This window comes from Triturus cristatus, chromosome 8 (assembly GCF_964204655.1).
Source record: "Triturus cristatus chromosome 8, aTriCri1.1, whole genome shotgun sequence".
NCBI classification, from domain to species: Eukaryota; Metazoa; Chordata; class Amphibia; order Caudata; family Salamandridae; genus Triturus; species Triturus cristatus.
In genome coordinates this window covers 65,570,954-65,585,246 of record NC_140591.1, presented here as the reverse complement: position 1 = coordinate 65,585,246, position 14,293 = coordinate 65,570,954, and the positions used below count along the sequence as shown (strand labels likewise).

Here is a 14,293-nt window from a genome sequence, read left to right as displayed (position 1 = left end):
TGAATCCCAACCCTGAGCCAGTGGTAAAGCTCTGTGATGTCTCAAGTGGCCTCTGTGTTGAGTGCAACTGTTATGCAGTTTCACAACATGTAGTTTCCCATGTGTTTAAAACCATGACCCTTGTCATTGTAAGATGAGATGTGGACTTGTGACATATGCTGCATTATGAGTGTCATAGACATTACCTGGCAGTGAACAGCAGTGATCATCATGTTAGTGTGCATTTATAGATGTGTGCTGTGCACAACTTAAAATGTGTGACTACTACACAGTTGACACCAATGTGCAACTGTAGTTGTGCTTCAAAGCACCACATGGTGGATAGCAGGAGCTTATGGCCATTGCAAAAGGACATATGCGAGTCTGTGTCTGTGGTGTTCCCTTAACTTGACTCCATATGTGACAGAGGCAACATGTTGAGATGTATATCTATCTCACCTACAGGCACATACGTATGCTTACAGAGATTAGTATGTTAGGTTACAAGGAGGCATGGGCCAGCTATTTGGCTGTGTCAATGTCACATGGGGCATTATTGTCAACTATGCATGTTTCCATGCATCTTCTGATGATTGCATGAAGGTTGCACTTGCAGACTGCACATGGTGGTGGGCAACATGGGGGGATCATTTTCTAGTTTTGTGCTTTGCTTGCATATGATGTTTGTGAGTATGGCACTATACTGAACCTAATTCTCTGTCTCTTGCAACATATACAGAGGGCACGGAAGGCCAGTGGACCGACACCAGTGGAGAAGCTTCTAGCACGACTGCTACACATGAGCTCACTGACACTGATGTGACCAGCGCCTCGAAATGGGACAGGAGTGCCCTGGATGAATCACAACTGGAAACACCAACCTGCACATCATCTGACTCCAGCTGTGACTCCTCGATGTTGACGTGCACAGGGAGTTCGAAATCTGCCTCGTCTTCCACCACACATCGTCTAGTGCCCACCCTCTCGGATGCTCCCATAAGTGCTGTCCGTGCCCGCAGCCCCAGAAAGGGTAGAGTCTCCTTCCCCCAGGCACCGCTGCCCCTGCCCCTGTCTCCTCTGCTGACCTCAGTGTGAAGGCGGTGGACCTTTTGCGCCAGCTGTGTGTGGGTCAGACTGCTCTCCTGAATGCCTTCCAGGATCATGACAAGAAGTTGGCACAGGTAGTTGCCTTTATGGAGGGCATTAATTCTGATGTGGGTGGGCTACACGGAACTGTCCAGTCTTTGTCCTCCACAGTGACAGCAGCCATTCAGCTGTCACAGGCTCCTAGTCCGGCTCCAGTCCCTTCAGCAACCAACCTGCCAGTGGCACCACCTGACGAGAGTGCCCACACGCCACAGCCCTCAGGCACCAAGTCCTCCACATGCATCACACAACAGCAGCACTCCAAGCAGCCCAGACCAAAGACCCCATCCCCACAACACAAAACAGGCACACAGGAGCGCAAATCCAAAAGCCCATCAGGTGACACTCAGGGACATTAGAACAAGCAGCAGGCCTCAACCTCACATTCATAAAAATCACCCACATCCAAGGGCACTCCCATCCCCACACCTGCTCCCAAATCAAACAAACAGTTGCCCTGTCTGCTGTGAACCTGGTGCCTGCAACGACTAAGCACAAACGCTTCTCTAAGGCAGATTCACCCACAACGTCAACTCCCACCCACACCCCTGTGAAGCTGGGACAGGATAGCAAGGTGGGGGGGTTCACCCGGACAGCAGGGGAAGAGGCAAGGCCACCCTAAGCTTACCACTTGATCTAGAAAATCCCCACGGGGAGAGCCACCTGCACCTGATACTCTTTTGGAAGAGATTGAGGCTGTTGTGCCCACCCCACTTCCCACTCCGGCCAAGACACTTATGGGCTATGGAATCCCCAAGAAGTTGAGTCCCATCCCTCAACATTCACCCTCACACACTGTGTCTCCCGGCAGCATGTCTCCACCTCCCCGTGCCACCACACCACCCTGTCCAAGCAGCCCTCAGGCCCCTACAGCCACTGATGCCTCTACCTCTGGCGGTCCTCTCTCTCCCAGGTCCAGTCCTCCAACTAGCCCCGACAATCAGCCACCTTCCAGTTCAACTGACAGCCAAATTTGACGCACAGTCCCCCTCCCCAAACAATTTCTACCAAAGCGGTGCCTGGACTGTCCATTTATATTCCCTGAGCTGGGGTGATTCCCATGGCAGCGTACGGTGTTGCCCATTACCTGTGCAGTTTCTCATGCACACATGGCCATACTTTGAATTTGTCTTGGCCAATGGCCTTGCTGTCTGTCACTTTTGATGCCCATTTCCTGTGCAGTTTCTCATGCACACATGCGCACACCAGAACTATGGACTGGCCAATGGCCTTGCTGTTTGTCACTTTGGATGTCCATTCCCTGTGCAGTTTCTCATTCTCACATGCGCACACCAGAACTACGGACTGGCCAATGGCCTTGCTGTTTGTCACTTTGGATGCCCATTCCCTGTGCAGTTTCTCATGCACACATGCACACATCAGAACTATGGACTGGACAGTGGCCTTTCTGTTTGTCACTTTGGATGCCCATTCCCTGTGCAGCTTCTCATGCACACATGCGCACACCAGAACTATGGACTGGCCAATGGCTTTGCTGTTTGTCACTTTGGATGCCCATTCCCTGTGCAGTGTTTCATGCACACATGTGCACACCAGAACTATGGACTGGCCAATGGCCTTGCTATTTGTCACTTTGGTTGCCCATTCCCTGTGCAGTTTCTCATGCACACATATGCATGCTTTGAATTTGGATAGGCCAATGGCCTTGCTGTTTGTCACTTTGGATGCCCATTCTCTGTGCAGTTTCTCATGCACACATGCGCATACCATAACTATGAACAGGCCAATGGCCTTGCTGTTCGTCACTTTTGATGCCCATTCCCTGTGCAGTTTCTCATGCACCCATGCGCACACCAGAACTATGGACTGGCCAATGGCTTTGCTGTTGGTCACTTTGGATGCCCATTCCCTGTGCTGGTTTTCATGCACACATGCGCACACCAGAACTATGGACTTGCCAATGGCCTTGCTGTTTGTCACTTTGGTTGCCCATTCCCTGTGCAGTTTCTCATGCACACATGTGCATGCTTTGAATTTGTAATGGCCAATGGCCTTGCTGTTTTCTACTTTTGATGCCAATCTGGGTATTATGTAATAAAGACTGTTGTCTGCTTTGTCAGTGTCCTTTCTAAAAAAAAGCTTTTATGTATTGGTATCGGTTCATGTGACACATGCTCTGTATGCCACTTTAACATTGCCAATTACTTGTTTCACTTCGTCAGAGCATTCCAGAGGTAACATGCACTTTTGTTTTTCTTGAGTCAGAGGCTTGAGGGTACAATCATGGTTGTTTGTGATGATCTACTATTCTCCTATTCATTCCATGCTCAGGTTTGCTAAATTGTACACGTCATGTCAGGATGCAATACTAGAACAGAGGTGAATGCTATTCCCAGGATTACTTGCCGGGTGGCCAGGGTCCGGCATTTCTGTGGGCTCTTTCTTGATGTGTGCACAGCATTGTTGGTGTGTAGTCATCTTGTGTGTGTCTGTGTTCATAGTCACATGGGTACATCAGAATGTGTGCACTTGAGTAGTCATACAGTGTGAATGGCCTGTCATTGTCAGAAGTGTTGATGTGTATGTGCCCCTGCAATGCCAACTACACACATGTATGACCCACATAATGTGTGCCTGTTAGATTACATTGTCAGACATGTGCTTCAGATTGTGGGCACATGTAGGAGTTGTAGGTTGAGCACTGTGCAGTGTGTCGGTGTGTCCTTGCACTCCTGGGGGACACCTACTTGTTGTTGCTGCCAGTTGTGAGTATGCAGAGTGTGTGACTGCAAAGTCTGTGTTGTGTTTTGTTGATGAGCCATGTGTCTTGTTTAAGTTTGTGCTCACTGTGCTGACCTGCTCAGCCACACTGACATTATTTGTGAGTTTGTGTGTGCATGCAGTGCTGTCAGTGTATGTTGCCTTGTACTTGCTTGGTGTGCATCCCCATGATGTCCAGCTGAGTTTGCTTTCTGATGGATTGGTCTGTGCATCTTTTTGTTGTTGATGAATGCAGTTTTTGGCCTGTGTTGGCTTTTTCTACTGACAGGTGCAATGTGTGTGTGATGTTCTATGTGCATGACATTGTGTGTGAGGAGTTTGTGCATTGTGATACATTCAGATGTGTGTTGCATGTGTAGTGTGTATTTCTTGTGTGTATGTCACATGCAGCAAGGTGAATTCATGTTCATGAGCTTGTTTTGAGTGCACACTAGTGCTTTGTCCTCCTATTTTTGACCTGTCACTTGTCAGGTTTGTGCATGTGCATGCTTGTGGTACACTATGGGCCCGATTCACAGAACTAACTTAAGACAAAATCCTAAACTTACTACTTTTGGTATTCACAGAAGGCATTTAGTAGTAGTAAAGTTAGGATTTTGTCTTAAGTTTGACTTAAGACAAACTTAAGACAGACTTAAGACAGGCTTAAGACAGACTTAAGACAAACTGCAGACAGACTTAAGACAGGCTTAAGACAGACTTAAGTTAAGACAAAATCCTAACTTTACTACTACTAAATGCCTTCTGTGAATACCAAAAGTAGTAAGTTTAGGATTTTGTCTTTAGTTAGTTGTGTGAATCGGCCCCACTGACACCATGTTCACTTGATGACTGGTGTGGTGTATATGTCTTTGTTAGCTGATTAGTCACGTTGATCCCAGTTATTGTTCATGATTGGCTTTTAATGATGCAATTCTGTTTGTGTTGAGGTATGGTGTCTGTGCATTGCTCCAGAGTGACAATGTTGTGTATTCCAGTTCTGTCTAGGGCGACATTGCCTTTCCACTGTTTGGCAGCACATGGCTGGGATTGTTGGACTTCAGTGGATGTTGTTTGTGAGATTTGTGTTTTGCTATTGTTCGTGGGTAAGCATTGGTTCGGACTTCCCTGAGTGTGAGTCTAACATTTGTAGATGCACCATAGGATGTGTGATTGTTTTTCAGTGAACTCACAGGACATCATTTGCACCATTATGTGTGTTTCTCACAGGTATTGAGTGTTGCAGGTGTGAGATGGGTATATGAGAGGTATGTGTGAAGGTCCTACTTGGGTTTGACAGTCAGGGAGTGTGACGATGAGCCATGTGTGTTGTGCTGGTGGCATATACATGTCAAGGTAGTTTACACAGATGTGTGGCTGGTCACTTCCTATCATTCCGGTGCCTATGCATGACTTGCATTGATGTATCCCTGAGTTGTTGTACAGAGGTCACTCTGGTTTAATTTCACTCACTGTGCCACCCATGTCTGATTTGAGGGCCTATGGGTAGTGTGAGGAGGAGGGTTGTCCAGTCCCTGACCTTCTGTGCAGGGTGTTCATCTTCACCCTCACCTTCCCAGTCAATTTACCTTGCCCTTTGATGTGTGAGGTGCGAAGTTTATCCACACCTGGCTGATAAATTGTGCAGGGGGGGCACAGGAGGGGCACACAGCATGTGCCCAAATGGGTGTGGGAAGCGTACTATGGGTAGGGTGAAGGTGGAGCCCTGTGAATCTGGCCAGAATGCCCATGTATGGCGCCGGCCCTGCCTACTACATTGTGCGCAGGTTTTCCCACGTCTTCACCGCTGTGGTGACTTTCCCGGAACATTGCAGTGAATTCGCGGTTGATGGGTGACTCGTATGCAGAGGTGTGGGTTTCTATCAGGCAGGACACGTGTGAGTACACTGGGGGATATCTTCCTGTCCCCACCAGAGTGTCTGCTGTGGACAGGAACCGTATTTAAGCACATGAGTTGTGTTTTGTGGTTGTATGCAGAGTTGTGTTTTTACGTGTCTGCGGTGTTGGCCGCGGCGACGTCTTATTTGCTGGTAGTGGAGGTGGTACAGCAGTAAAAGGGATTGAAGAGCTGGATTCATAGCGGTCAGGACTCCATGCAGGTGACCGGGATTCTAGTTTCGCTCTCCGCAGTAGTGCTTACACCATCTCCCGGTGGCTGGATTCTCCGCTGCGGTGTTATGGACTATTTGCGGCATCGTGATTTGTCCGGCAGTCGGGACATCATTCCGCATGGTGGTGTTTCTCTATTGGCTCCTTCCGCCACCGTTGTGGATGGAAATTTCTGGCGGATCATGTAACTCCGCAGCAGAGGGTAAATGGGCTATGTTTGCCCATTGCAATATGGCGGACGCGAGCACCGCCGATGGAGTGCGGAAAAGGACATTTTCCGCCACCGCCGGCAATGCGGATCTGCCTATGACTGCCATCCTAATGGCCCCTTAGTTACAGGCAGCACACACAGCCTTTCAGTTTTAAATCAACCCACTGTTGCATTTTATTCACGTTATATGGCATGCAGCAACATCCACTGGGATTATATAGTTATGTAAAATACTGCCAATACCAGAATGCACTGGAACATTTGCTCATGGAGGCACGAGTACACGCCCACTGGGGCAGGAAATATAATAAAGTTAAACAGGTGTTCTACATCATGGTTGCTATGTTCCTTATCATTTGGCTCGTGAACAAGGACAGAGTATCTGAAACATGTAGAGCCGCCTTAGAATGGATTAAAAGCTTGAAGCTGTTTTTGCTACAACCCTCAGCCATAGAGGTTAACTTTCTGTGTGGGCGTCCTCACTGGGGCAACCTTCCATTTTTTGGATTCAAGCAGCCGTGCCTGGTCGCGAGGACGAACCGCCGCTGAGAGGCGGATCTGCGGCACTCAGAGGACTGGGCGCCAACACAGAACGGAAGGCTCAGGCACTGTGGGATATTGTTTATATTTACATATCTCGCTAGAAATCTATAGTGTAGCACCCTTTCAGTCCCACCCGTCATTCACAACCAGGCAAAAAAACAATTATTATATATTCATTTCAATAATACCTTGTAATGTCCCCCTATGTCATACCTTCATCAAAAAAGAGAGAGCCAAAATGCCATACAATTAATAGAGTATAGTCATTTGGGTACAGTTCCCTTATATCATTTCTCAACTCCTTCTGCAAAGCTGCATTATAATCCCCAATGATCAACAGTCCAATGGTTCATTATACCTTAATGTGACATCTAATACACCATAAAAAGAATACGCAAGCAGAATATAACAATCAATGAATTCTTATAAGGAGGAAACGGCTGTTACTTGGAACAGTTCCGGGTCTCCGTGCTCTTAGACTTCTTAGTGTGACTTCTGTATTAGGAACCATAGTTTCAAAACTGCAATTCTGTAGGGGGAAAGAAGAATACTTGAGCGAATTGCCTTTTAAAATAGCGTTGGACATTCTCCATCTATTGGATCACTCGTAAACCAATAAATCCTGTTGTGTTATTCTACACTTCACTCAGCAAATCCTGATACACTCACTATGTTTAGATGAGCCATGCGTTATAAAAAAAAGGGGAAGGGGGTGGGTGATTTGTGTCAGATCAAAAAGAACTAAGAAAATAAACCGAATCTTAAAAACAGGTTAAAAGAACCTCAGAAACTCTAGTTCTGAAATTTGTACGGGAGATCTTCGTGCCTTTTATAAATGAACATATAACTCCTCGTCATTGTCGTGGAGTGCAAGCCAGTAATCTTTGGTGGAATCACTGCTCGGGGTCTGAACTAAAAGTAGCCCAAAGCACAGCCTCAGGGATCGCCAAAAAGCATATGCTGCTATAAATGTTCACGGGATCCAGGGGTTCGGGTTGCACGGTCCCCACAAGGGCTTTGGATCTCAGGTTTGCTGAGAGCACGGATTGGCCTTGGGAAAGCTTGGAAATCCACCTCCTGTGTTGCAAAATCTTCGAAGTCCTTCAGGAGCTGCGTAGTTGCAAACCGTACAGATGCGTCTTTGGTGCCTGCCTTGCAGGGGAGTAACTCCTTTACTCCAAGGGAGATTCTTTGGTCATCCAACGTTGTGTAGATAGTAGAAGTTCTGGGATTCTGTGGCAGAGTTTTGTCCAGGTAAATCTAAAGTCCTGTAGCCAGGGGTTCCTACTTTATACCCAAGGAAGGGGTGGGAAAAACTCTGGGGACCCCCCATGGGAGGGTCAGGACAGAGGGATTGCTACACCCATGTCATTTGTCCAGTTTTGTGCCAGAGCAGGGGCTGGTAGCCCCTGCAACCGGTTTGAGCTGGACTATGCACAGGGACAGTGCCCAGTGCAGACTTCAAAGCACTCTCAGAGTGTACCCACCCAGCCCCAATACACTAAAGCCTGTCTGGGAGGTGGTGACACCTCCCTGTGACAGGAAACCTATTGTTCAGCCATCCCCTGCCGAAGATTCGACCAGCAGCAGGAGGGCAGACTCGTGTCTGTGGCTGGCAGCATCCATTTTGTGATGCCAGGGCTTGCAAAGCTGGTACCGGGTGTACCGGTGCTGTCATATTTCTCCCTCTAGTAGGGTGGAATCATTCCTCCCACACCAGTTACTGGTGTGGAGGTATGATTCCAAGGTGTTTGACACCAAACACGACATGTTTCCATGCAGCTATTCCAAAGTTAGCATTTACTGCTAGGTTATAATGCACTTAAGAGTATATGGTTTGGCCGCATCACAAATAACCCCAGAACAAAGGTTCCGAAAGCTGCAAAGGGGCTCTGCTCATTCATGGGCACGCTCTCACATAAAACCCAGCACCCTGCCTTCAGAATTGGTACGTAGGGACATTAAACTAACCTTGACCAGTTGAGTCTTCATGTTCAAAGTGGAAATATCTGAAGAGTCCATCTGCATTGGCATGGTTACTCCCAGGTCCATGTTCCACTGTATAGTCCATCCCCTGTAGGGAAATGGACCACCTCAAAAGTTTGGGGTTTTCACCCTTTATCTGTTTTAGCCATAAGAGGGACTTGTTGTCTGTCTGAACAATGAAGTAAGTGCCAAACAAGTATGGCCTCAGCTTCTTCAGAGCCCAAAACACAGCAAATGCCTCCCTCTCAATAATTGACCAAGGTTTCTCTCTGGGGGTCGGCCTTCTGCTAATAAAAGCTACTGGCTGATCCTGACCCTCATCATTCAATTGTGATAACACAACCCCTATCCCCATCTCAGATTCATCTGTTTGGACAATAAATTGTTTGGAGTAGTCAGGACTTTGCAGAATGGGAGCAGTGTACATAGCCTGCTTCAGGTCATCAAATGCCTTTTGACAGCTGACTGTCTACTGAACTTTCTTTGGCATTTTCTTATAAGTTAAGTCATTCAAAGGAGTCACTATGGATCCATAACCTTTGACAAATCTTCTATAGTACACAGTCAGGCCCAAAAAAGCTCTGACCTGAGTCTGGGTGGTTAGAGCAACCCAGTCCATGATGGTCTGAATTTTGTTATGCAATGGTTGAACCTGGCCTCCACCCATAAGGTAGCCCAGGTATGCAACCTGACTCTGACCTATCTATTGGTGGCCTTGATAGTTAGGCCTGCTATCTGCAGGGCCTCCAAAACATTTCTCAGGTGGACTAGGTGATCCTCCCAGGTGGAGCTAAAGACAGCAATATCATCTAGATATGCTGCACTATAGGCTTCCAGGCCTGTAAGGACTTTGTTCACCCACCTTTGAAAAGTGGCAGGAGCATTCTTCAAACCAAAGGGCATCACCACAAATTGGTACTGCCCATTAGGGGTAGAAAATGCTGTCTTTGGCTTTGCATTATCAGCTAGTCTGATCTGCTAGTAGCCAGCTGTCAGGTCAAATGTGCTCAGAAACTTGGCTGCCCTGGGGATTGGATGGGCATCAGTCCTAGTGACTGCATTGAGACCTCTGTAGTCTCTCTCTTGCCATCTTTGGTGTGAGGTTTCGGCACTAAGACTACTGAACTAGCCCAAGGGCTATCTGAGGGTTCAACAACTCCCCATTCCAACATCTTCTGGACTTCAGCCCTGATGCAGTCCCTGACATGGTCAGGTTGCGTGTAAATCTTATTTTTAACAGGCAGACTATCCCCAGTGTCCACTTCATGAGTGCACCAGGTAGTCTGACTTGAAGTCATGAAAACATATGTCTAAACTGATTGAGAACTTTTCTGCAATCAGTTTGCTGCTGGACAGTGAGGCTGCCTGCCAAGGCTACACCATCAACTGAACCTTCATCAGGGTTCTGTGAGAGCAGCTCAGGGAGTGGATCACTCTCTTCCTCCTGTCCCTCATCAGTAGCCATGAGAAAGCCCATGTCTGCCCTGTCAACATATGGTTTGAGCCTGTTGACATGGAGCACCCTAATGTGGCTCCTGGAAGTTCCAAGGTCCACCAGATAGGATACCTCTCCCTTCTGCTCAATCATGGTATGGGGGCCACTCCACTTGTCTTGGAGGGCTGCTGGTGCCACAGGCTCCAACACCCATACTTTCTGCCATGGCTCGTAAACAGTCAGTACAGCCTTTTGGTCATGCCAGGCCTTTTGCAATTCCTGGTTAGCCTCAAGGTGTTTAGTGGCCTTCTTCATGTACTGGTGGAGAAGTGTGGCTCAATGGTTAGAGCGGCAGACCCTGATGCAGAGGTCTGGCCCGGACCAGGGTTCAATTCCTGCCTCGGCGGATCTTGGGCTCAATTTCCCCAGACCCGATAATTCTCGCCTCGGTGCCTATTCTAATCATGGGTCCCACTCTGCAACTCTGGGCAATAGCTTGCTTAATCTCCACAACGGCCCCAAAAGCGCTAGGATGCCTGGCTTCACCTTGGGGGTGCCCAGGAGTGGGCACTTCACAGGGAAAGGCCAGGAAGGGTTCCACAGCGGTATGTGCACAGCGCCTGAGAGACCCTTTCGGGGGTGTGCGGAGCGCTATATAAATGCACTACATTTACATTTACTCAGTCATCCTGGAGCGGAGACCAAGTAAATAGTCCACAATATCCTGTTTAGGGGGTTTGAGAGGTAACTTCCATCCCTCCTTCACTAGACATAGTGGACCCCTAACTGGATGTCCAAACAGAAGTTCAAATGGGCTGTAACCAACCCCTTCTGAGGAACCTCTCTGTAGGCAAAAAGAAGGCAGGGCAAAAGGATGTCCCATCTGCGCCTAAGCTTTTCTGGGAGACCTTTAATCATGACCTGGTAGTAATAAAGCACTTGTTTGAATACATGGGATTGATAAGAGGGTAATGTACACAACTATTACACCGTCAACAGTAGTTCTGATCATGAACTATCAATAAATCCCTCATGCCATAGAACTTAGTACTTTGAAATTCCAAAAAGTAAAAAACAACCAACCATGTGAAAATTATTCCACCAACTTCTGTGAAAGCCAGAACCAGAAAAAAGGTGTGAAAAAATGAGAAAGCATCTCACGTGCGCAACACCAGGGGAGCTGCTGGCAGGTTCTCACCAGTTTGCTCACGAGTTTCTCATCATCGATGTCTTTCTCATGTGAAAAACAGGGAGGTTTATTTAGGCAGCCCAAAACCCAAAAATAGAGGGGGGGGTATTATTGAAAAAAAGAAGAAAAGACCTGTGAAGTCTTAGAAGTAAAATTAGGTCTGACCCACGTGTATAGTTCCAGTTATTTTATTCCATTTCTGTGAGTCATCCCAAGGTTAAAAACACGGTCATGTTATGTAACCACATTCAAGAATGGCCAACATGTTTCATTGCCTACTCATCTTTGCGGCAAATTCATCAGGGCGTCAAGGAACTGCAGTCACTTCCCTGGATTTTATCTATATTCAAAAGATATAGAAAAACTGCACACATGCAGGAAACATAAAACACACATAAGTTTGGTGAATGCATGAAAGAAACCAATTGCACCCCATTTAAAACAGATATAGACATATATCTTCCAAAAAATGACTGCAAAGTCATCAATGTAGGTTACCTAATGAGAGCCAAGGGCCCGCATACCAGCTCTCAAATAGTTTAGAGGGGCAATACAAGTCGCATTCTTTGCTCCAATAAAAAGCACATCCGTTGCTTACACCTTCATCTGGAGAAACAGATACGAGGAAAATATATCGAGTGAGCAAAAGGAAAAACCTTGATCCAGACCTTTATACACTCAGACTCATAAAACTCACTAGCAGCAGAGATGGGATAATGTCTATTTAATGCCTGCCTTTCGCACTACCACCAACTCATTTGAACAACATGCTCATGTAATGCGGGAGGGCCCCGAGCACCAGACATTCATCAGCGTTTTAATAGTCTCCTATTTCACCCTGGTCTACGCCCACTTCCAAATGGCCCTTCGTCCTATTCGTCTTTTCACTCGTCCCAGTATGACAGGCACCCAAAGTTATCAGCGTTATAACAACTAACATAGCACACTCCAAACCGACTGGTCTACCCTCACCGTAAGGTTCCTTGGACCGCGTCTTCACTCATTCCAGGATCAACTGGAATGTGGACGCGGCCGAGATTTTAACCGGCAGGACATGTCAAGTGCTTCCGGGTCACGACTTGGAACCGAGGCCAGACACCCGGAGTTAAAACAGCATCGGTTTCTTAACGACCGACAGCGCGGCCATCTTACAGTGGTAAGACTAATGTAAATAAGTGAGCATATAGGATCAAAGGTGCATTAAAACTGGCATGTCTATAACATTTTTCAGACCAAACAATCAATGGACCACGTCCCAGCTACTTAATAGATGGACTGTTCAGATAAACAAGGAGAACCTACTGGGCACAGCGAGAATGGATACGCAGCCGGGATTTACACCAGCTGTGCATGTCAGGCTTTTCCGGATCATACCCTGAGACCAAAACGAGACACCCGGGTCACAACCACATTGCTTTCTGAAGGAGCATAAAGGCAACCATCATACAGTGGCAAGACCTATATGGATCAATGCCCTCATGGCTCAACATATAAAGTACAGAACATATTCATACTGACATATATGTTACACTTTCAGGAGCTAGCACTGAACAAACAGGATCCCAGTATATTAAGGGGTAGACTGTTCAGATTGAAAAAATAATTAATGAGCAAGCAGCACATAGCTTACTTATTTCATACAAGATTAAAGGGTAGACAATCAAGAATTATCATGCCCGTATCATCTTATAGTTAGCAAGGACCAGTGCTTCCTAATGGCCTGGCGTATTTTCGTTGCTAGAGGATCAAAGGTAAGCACTATGGGTAAACAATCAGCTACCTCTTTGGAACTCCTTTCCAACAAAACTTCACGAGGGGTGTTCTGAGCCCTCTTACGAGCTCTGTTGACAATTTTTCTGGGATAAGCCCGCTGGACCAGTTTCTCAGTGAGATCTTCCGACTGCTGCTGATTTTTTACAGAAGAACACCCCTCGTGAGGTTCCTCAGAAGGGGTTGGTTACAGCCCATTTGAACTTCTGTTTGGACATCCAGTTAGGGGTCCACTATGTCTAGTGAAGGAGGGATGGAAGTTACCTCTCAAACCCCCTAAACAGGATATTGTGGACTATGTACTTGGTCTCCGCTCCAGGATGACTGAGTAAATGTAAATGTAGTGCATTTATATAGCGCTCCGCACACCCCCGAAAAGGTCTCTCAGGCGCTGTGCACATACCGCTGTGGAACCCTTCCTGGCCTTTCCCTGTGAAGTGCCCACTCCTGGGCACCCCCAAGGTGAAGCCAGGCATCCTAGCGCTTTTGGGGCCGTTGTGGAGATTAAGCAAGCTATTGCCCAGAGTTGCAGAGTGGGACCCATGATTAGAATAGGCACCGAGGCGAGAATTATCGGGTCTGGGGAAATCAATCCCAACCGTCTCAAATAGAACCCCCACCACAGGTAGTGGTATCAGGGGGGCCTTTGTTGTACCACCTGCCTTACCACTGGCTTGACATGTGACACAGGAGAGAAAAAACTCCTTGGCGTCTTCAGACATGTGAGGCCAATGAAAGAGAGGGACAATTCTGTCCCAAGTCTTGTTTTGGCCTAAGTGACCTGCTAAAGGGATGTCATGTGCTAGGGTCAATAGGAAGCCCCTAAACTTCAGAGGTATAACCAACCTCCTCGTGGCACCAAGCTTGGGGTCTCTACACTCTGAGTAAAGGAGTCCATCATCCCAATAGATCCTATGGGACCCACTAGCACTCCCAGCAGCCTCAGCAGCAGCCTGCTGTCTGAGGGGTTCAAGAGAAGGGCAGTTCAGCTGCTCCTGGCTCAGGTCTGCCCTGGAAGGGCCCCCTGTCCCCAAAAACTCAACTTGATCAGGTTCAAACTCATCTGAGACAGTTCCTTCTTCAGGACTAAGATCAGCTCCCTCAAGAGACTGATCTGCATTCTGGGTAGGCCTGGGCTAAATTTCCGTTCCGCTCGCGGAAATTGCGATAATTTGACATTTTC

The 14,293-nt window shown here is 47.4% G+C and overlaps 1 protein-coding gene across 1 annotated transcript in view; it reads left to right on the top strand.

Annotated features, from left to right (window-relative positions):
• LOC146801336 (uncharacterized) overlaps positions 1–3,194 on the top strand; it is a 918,316-nt gene extending 915,122 nt beyond the window's left edge. Inside the window, exon 9 of the mRNA XM_085620985.1 lies at positions 719–3,194. Within this exon, the coding sequence (XP_085477111.1) occupies positions 719–764 (46 nt within the window). The 3' untranslated portion in view covers positions 765–3,194. The remainder of the gene's footprint in view (positions 1–718) is intronic.
• The last annotated feature ends 11,099 nt before the right edge of the window (positions 3,195–14,293 follow it).